At 45.3% G+C, this 7,680-nt stretch overlaps 1 protein-coding gene across 1 annotated transcript in view; it reads right to left on the reverse strand.

Annotated features, from left to right (window-relative positions):
* LOC144107713 (mitochondrial amidoxime-reducing component 1-like) overlaps positions 1 to 5,141 on the reverse strand; it is a 28,300-nt gene extending 23,159 nt beyond the window's left edge. Inside the window, exons 1-2 of the mRNA XM_077640844.1 lie at positions 4,822 to 5,141; positions 2,412 to 2,693 (exon numbers count right to left, since the gene is read on the reverse strand). Coding sequence (XP_077496970.1) covers positions 2,412 to 2,659 — 248 coding nt within the window. The 5' untranslated portion in view covers positions 2,660 to 2,693; positions 4,822 to 5,141. The remainder of the gene's footprint in view (positions 1 to 2,411; positions 2,694 to 4,821) is intronic.
* Between the last annotated feature and the right edge of the window lie 2,539 nt (positions 5,142 to 7,680).

Raw genomic sequence — 7,680 nt, forward strand, 5'->3', positions numbered from 1 at the left:
AAACTGCAGCAGTATCATGCCCCTAGCTTCTTAGCCCACTTGAATACATCCCTCATGTGCTACAGGTGAATGCAGGAGCTTTAATTGATGACATAACACCGATGTTGCTTAAGCTCTGTAAAGATCTCTGAAACATGCCTATTGTTTTTAACATAGCAAGATGTACAATTTCTCCTCAATAACACACATCACTGACTAGCTCTTTTAGGCTACCAGTAAGTCATACCATTAATTTAATCTGCATGGCCAATTCTAAATACACAGAGTTGCTACTTTACCATATTTCCTGTTTATTTTGTTTTATGTAAGCTTAAGTGCAGCAATCCAGAAAACCTGCAAGGCCACTACAGTAGCTCATATTCAGGTGTGCAATAGTTAGTTTTAATAAATATCAGCAAAACAAAAATTCATTACACCTAAGCTTACTAACTTGGAATATCATTCGATGAAAGCTGATTGGCATTAGTAGCCGAGGAGATGTGGAGAGGCAGGCCCATTTTATTGCATACGCTCACGTGCATACTCTGCCTTCTTCCACTTGTGGTCTCGGTTCAACCACGTTCCCAGCGCAGTTCACGGATTCCAGGGCCACTTGCATGAACAAATAGCCTAGTTCTCAGCGTTGCCTTATTCACAGTCTAAACCCTTCATTGGTTTTGAGGAAAGGCTAATGGGGGTCAGTGGACACCTCAATCACATTGTGTGGGCTGGTGTCCAACTACAAATTGAGGGAGTTAGCAGCTTTCCTTTTCTCAAAACTAACAGAAGGTTTAGACTCCATTGGCTTTGAGGTACACAGCTGGTGTGCCGGGGGTGGTGCCCACCTACAAAGACCTGGCTGCCACTGCACCCCCTAAATTGCTTCTACTAAATGTCTTGTACAAAGCTGCTGTATAACAACAAAAAAATGCGCCATATCTTAAGCATGTAAATATACATCAGTCAGCATGAACTTGTTTTCAAGTTTTTTTTTTGTAATTTAAGCTATTTTCTTTACTTTGACTGCCTTTATTTACTTCTGACAAAACTTAAATCAGCACACCTCTCTTATATCAACACACCATCACAAAGTACACTCCATGAAACCTTGCCTTTTCAGATCTCTCACACTCACAGCACCACAAAGAAGAACTAAGGCAAATAGTCAAGAAAGTTGCCCACAATATAATGCAGCTGCCAAATGAGAAAATAGAAAACATCTATGCTTTTTCATTAAAGGGCCCTCTCTCAATGCCATATACCAGCATGTGGTTGCAGACGCCAGTAACAGAAAAAAATAAGGAACAATTTATTCTTAATTTGTCATCTTACCATCAATCTAAATTTGATCCAATGCAATTTTGCACTGATGCATGTAATGAAATCGCACTTCTGATAAGTGAAGCATATGTTTCAATCTATTCGGTCAAGGACTACAGTGAACAAATTAGTCTCCTTAAAGGAACCCCTCAGTATCCATGAAAAAAAAGGGGGGTTAGCCTTCAGGCACATAGACCACCTGGACACAATTTAAATAAGTGTGCTTGGGGAGATGAAGCTTCAGTCTGAATGCCTCCTGTGCCCCATAAAGGTCCAAAGGGATCCCAGGCTCTTATCCTCTGGCCTGTCTGTAATCAACAATTTTCTAGTAGCAGCCCTGGACCTTTTCTCTGATTTTTGTTCTGTCCTGCTCTTGGGATTGGCGGAAACTCAACCTGCTCTTTACCAGCACAGCTCTTCAGTGGTGCACATGCTTAGCCTGACAGGTGACCTTTTTGTGGCCCTACAGGACCCTGCTACTTAGGTACGTGCCTTCAGAAGGCTACAAATCACATACTGTACGGTTTTTGTATACCAGTCTCTTATGGTGATCTCATCTGCTGGTATTGACACTGAACGATGGTGCTTAAGCTCTGAGACAGAAAACTTGTTCAGTTTTAACAAGCAGAAATATTCAGACAAAAAAACTCAATCGACATTCACGCTTATAGCAATGAGATTTTCAGCGGTGGCTGAAGTGGTGCAAAATGCTGAAGCTGTTTAAGTGCTCAGTAACTCCAGGCAGGGGTGTGTCAGTAAGGGTGTAGGTTAGGCATGCATCGCTCATGACCGTGCACCATGTGTGCGATGTGCCACGAAGAGGCATGCATGGCTGTTCATTCATCCATATATGGTTCATCGTGACAAGTGCAGTGAGTGAGGTTGTGAGGGTGGAGATATGGCATTCGCAGTGTTCGAACAGCCAGGTGCAGTAAGCAGTCATAGGGTGTGACGGTGTGGAGAATGGGATTCGTGGCTGTGGGGTGCAGTGTGTGTGAATAACAATGCCAATGAGAACACCATGATTTTGTCAAGTGTTCCCATACATGCGGCACTGAAAAGCACTCCTGAGCGGCAAACAAGTAAGCAAAAATTGCAGGTGATATTCGAACCTGTCCTTAAGTTCCTTGTACACTGGGCCCGCTACAGTGCAGTCTGCATAGGGCACCTCGATTCCGGCGACTGACTTGATGGGGTAAATGAAAATGTTGGCCAAGCGTCCCACGGGCACAAAGCTGTTTCTACTGGCAGCCCTATGCTTCAGCAAAAGGTAAGCTGTGGCAGCAGCAGCTCCACCCACTGCTGCAGCTGTCAGGGCGATGGCACCAATCTGTGGGGCTCTCAAGACTGAAGAGGCCATTGCATGCTGTGTGGTCACAATGCACGGGCCCTCCCTGAAAAAGAGAACAAAAATAGTCTTTAAAATTTTGACAATGGCACGCAGTTTGAGTTAAGCACTGAAATTGTGCTGAGGCAGTTGGTGGCTAATAACCAATGATAAATTCTCATTATAGGGCATGAAAAACATCAGATACACATGTCTTGTCGTGATGCCATGCTGTCATATCTGGTGATGCATCACCAAGATGACCTGAAAAGGCTGCCTCGATAAAACTCTATACGTACTTCTCCATGCTGAGAAAGACGGCCATTGTAGCGTGCAATAAGTACTTGCACTGTGCATCTGCAGTGAATGGCAACTTTACAGTGTGTCTGATAATGCCTTACAAGAATCCCTGTGCAACTAGAAGGTGTCTCGTCGCCCATCTAGGCGGTCAATGTAAAAACACTTTCTTTTCAGCAAGGCAAGCATTACAAAGTAAACAACAAAGCTCAGCCAACAGTCCCAGAAGTAGCAATGAATGTTAGTCTGGTTGCCTTGGGAACAGCAGTCCTTCTGGCTTCCCCATTCCATTAAAACAACAAACTAAAGCGAGTGATGTGATGATAGATTTTTATGGTGCAAGGGCATGTTTGGCCAAAGAGTGCCATGACACAAGGTATTTTCGATTACTCAAGGTGGGGTCAAAGAACCATTTCCCAAGCATTTAACTCTAAAGAAGCCGGGCACCAGATCAGGGGAACGCTGGTACCCATTGTATCACCGGTGGGTACGCGGCGGCACTGGGGATCGAACCCCGGGATCGCACCTCCCGCATGCGAGGTGGATGCTCAGACCACTAGGCCACCGCTGCGGTCCACAAACTAAACTGAAAAGAGACATGTAGCAATGAAACGCTGAATGCAGAGGCCAATTTACTCAAGACTGACCCCATATTTTCTCAAGTCACTAACACTACAAGCACACAAAGTAACGCTACTGAAAAATGCAAACTGGCGCCCCAGAAATAGGAATGTCTCAATGAAATCAGTTCAAGTATTAGTGCTGCTTCCCAATCCAGTCATCAGGTAATGATGCCAGCAGATGCAGCATGCACATCCCCTTATACACTTATAGGCATTTCATTTGACTGGTTTGAATGATAGTGCTGAAATGAAATTTTTTCCACCAACATGTGTCTTTTAAACTTTTGTGGCCTGATCCAATGTGGCACATACACCTTCCAATGACTTTATGCCTGATGTGTTCCAGTTTCTGTCCACTAGTTATCAACCCATGTCAGTATCATGCTGGAGAAAAAATAACAGCTGCATGCAAAGCAATGGTCATGCCTGCTTGCTCATATTTCCAGGCCAGACATGCAGGCGTAATCAGTGTCCTGGCAGAGAGCGTGTGAATGTGCATGGAATAGACCTGATGCTTTATCAGAAAATGATTTGCTCATATTTGTGGGCAGTATTGCCCATGCAGTTCAATTAAGTCCCTCATAAGTCTTTATTCTAAAGTGTGATAAGTAAAACACAACATCACAGCAGCAAACATAGTTTTAAGCTGACAGCTTTTTCCAAAAGAAAAATGCAGCACATTTAAACTTTCATTTCTCCAAAATTAATTAAGATCACATTTCCTAATATGACTGTCAGTGCTTCATGTGAAAAGCCAAAAAGGTTTGTCGTCACGGCACATACGTATAACGAAAGAAACAGCCGATATCTTTTCTAGGCAGTAAACAGTGTTGATAACTGCTTGCTCGACACTACCTAAAACGGCACTTGACTCGCACTTTGGCCACCTTATTACGGCTGCATGGCTACTACGAAGTCAAATGCGGACACTGCCTACGACTACAACACAATCATTTTGTTTACATGCAGTTCAAGTAATAACCTACCGTGATTTATGGTTGTGCATACAAGTAACCGGCTACAGATCGGTGTCAACAACACACCAAGCAAGGAATAACGCACCACGGTTCGCATCTGATTTCGGCCTCGGCAGTACATGACAGCTACGAAAGCTTGAGAAAGTGACCAAAAATAAAAAGAAATCCTTGGTGCCCTTAATATGTGCATAATTCAGCTCGTTTGTCTGTCTAGAGAGCTTGATGTCCCTGTAATGCGCATTACAGGGGCATCACTGAAAAACAGGCAGCCAAACGGATCCCGTACAGAGTTGCTCACCAACACTTGCTGAACACTCCTGAAAATGCAACGCCAAGGTCACGTTCGCTATCGCCGGACTGCAGCAGCCAAAAGGTTTCAAATAACCGCGCCAGCCAAATGCCGTCGAGCAGTCAGTAGGTCCCTGCACTCCTGTGCTAGCACAGATGCCGCAGGCGGTCTGGGGTGAATTCGTGGTCTGCAGACGTCCCCTCTTCGCTGCACGATAGCAGCCACCGATTACGTAAGCATACAGTCGTTGATACGAAGGCAAAGGCACTTGCGCGCAGACGACAGAGGGACGAAGCGCGCATTCTGCGAAAACTCGCGACCTCATCAACCTCATCAAACTAGAATATAGAGTGCAGTGCTGCCAACCTCGAAAGCCACTTCTCCCCTCTATTTTCACTCAAACTTCCCTAGATTTCCCTAGCTCCGAAAATTAATATTCATGCATGGAAAAAAGGTGCGTAGTTGAATTGTGAACTCTTTTATTTCGCAGAGACCCTCTTACCACACTTTGGCAGCAACTTTGAATACAATAACACATTGATTTCCCATGCAAACTCGCGTACCACGTGATCACGGGTAAGGAAAACATTAGTTAATACCAAAACCTAATAAATCCTGGCCTAAGCCCTGAAATGAATGAAAATCTCGCAGTGAACACTTACGCTCACCGGCTGCAGTCAAAGAGCGAGAGAAATCCACTTTGTGCCCAAATGTGGGCGTGAACAAACAAACGCTAAAACGTAGGACACGTCATTCGGTTGGCATCCCGACTGAGTTTCACTCCTGTATATGCATTTCTTTTTTTCATGAGGCCAATTAAGCGTTCGTTCACTGCAAAGTCATAACAGTTGGCCCCTCCTAGAACCCGCTTTGTGTGAAGCGTAGCTGCCAGGGTTTGCGTCACCAAGCTGTTTCTGGTCTTTGTTTTCATCAGGTTGATCAGAGAGAAAACTCTCTCCACTGTTGCACTGAAGTGCGGCAAACAGAGAAGCTTGTAGACGAAGTCGCTCAAGAGAGGGAACATTGGGCTCCCGTCTCCTTGCCTGGCGTTTCTCACTCGTTTCCAAAAGCGTTGAACGCTAGCAGCTGCCGGCAGGTCCATTTCTGTATTGCGGAGCAGTCTCCATTCTGCGTCAATTTTGTTCATTTCTCTTTCTGGCACCAGAGAAGGAAATGAGGTGGCAAGTGGGGCTATTGAATAAGTCCGCTTTTCGATGACAACTTGCGGGTCAATTGCCTCCAGTCTCTTCATCCGGACGTTGTCCAATGGGAATCCGGTTAATATCTGGCTTGCCGTACCTCGTACCTCCTCCCGGCCCGACCACGCCACCTCGATCCAAACAACGCTTTCCCCTCGTGCACATGGCGCATAGCCAGATTCTCAAAATCAAGGTGGTGAAGAAACAGTGAATAAGGAACCGATTCACATCGAAAAATAAAAAGGTCCATGCGGAAAGTAAAATTTCCCTAGATTACAACAAAAATCCCTTTTCCCCTAAACAACGTTCAAATTCCCTAGATCTAGGGGAAAATCCCTAGGGTTGGCAGCACTGATAGAGTGTGTCAAACGACTACGCCACCTGTGTATCAAAATTGAGGCAAAAAACGGGTAATTTCCGCTAGGATCGCTGCGAACGGTATCGTAGTGGGGTCAGGGAGAGCCTGCGGGTGCGGCATCTCACGTCGACAGCGTGAGATGGCGCCACCGGAGCACTGGCTGTAAAGAACCCGCGACATACCTGCGATACGCGCTGCATTCGCAGCGCCGAGCTGTGTGCATCTGGTGTAACACCGAAAATCGGACGTCTGCAACTCTAATGCATATTTTCTTAAAACCTACCTCTCAAGGCAAAGAGCCCAGAAAAGGTGTAAAGGCGGACATGCCACAAGTTTGGGCGGAGATAAAGCCGACCCGACGAAGAGACAGAACTGCCGTACGACGATACGGTTGCATTTCTAAACGCAGAGCTCACAAACAGGGCAGAAGTAAAATTGTGGATGAGTAAATCGCTTAATTTTCATCCAAAATTTTCGATGCACGTCCAGGCGCAATCACATTCACTGTTAAAGTTAGCCAAACAATTGCGGCACGCGTACTTAGGCATCCTGAACAGAGATATCCCGAATCGACGAGGCTTTATTTCATCAAATTCAGCTTTTATTTTCCAAAGTTCACATTCACTGAAATCTAGAAAGATAATTCCTGCCACTGTAATGGCATTAGTAGGCGGCCACGGCGGTTCCTAAAATTTCATAATACACCTGCAAAAAAAAAATGGGGGGGGGGGGGGAACTGCACCAAACAATTTTATTGGTACAGCAACCGGGCAGCCACCTCCTTCTCAAGGCACTGCTTACGGCTGCTTCGAGAGAGGCACTATGAACAACGGCTTATCTTCGTGTGCAATTTCTTTTTACGTCGTTCCTGTCGCGATTCGTTCAACTTTTTGCATAAAAGTGCAGCCTTGTCAGCACATAGAAATTCATCAACTCTGCTGGGAGCTCATCTGCGTGCTGGCTGCAACCTAAGGCATAACCAAAATTTGCCTTCACAAGCAGCATTACATCTACTATGCTGTCATTGCAGAGTTCCTCGCGACTGAAGAAAACAGTGAATATACCCTATAACTTCTTCACTGCCCGGAAATGTTCTTGCGAAGGATACAACAACCCTCCCTTGCCACATATCACTAAGCTCAGAATTTCTGCCTTCCTTATTGGAGCTTTCCAATAGGCTTTGCAGTGCGTGCAGTGATGACGTGTCAGAAACTTTCGGGCAATATACCATGCATGCCATATAATGTGTAAGGTGGTCGTCGCTCTTCTGCTCTAGATACTCTCTGTGCTCAGCAGGAATACTCTGAAGCA

The sequence above is a fragment of the Amblyomma americanum genome, chromosome 10 (assembly GCF_052857255.1).
Source record: "Amblyomma americanum isolate KBUSLIRL-KWMA chromosome 10, ASM5285725v1, whole genome shotgun sequence".
NCBI lineage: Eukaryota > Metazoa > Arthropoda > Arachnida > Ixodida > Ixodidae > Amblyomma > Amblyomma americanum.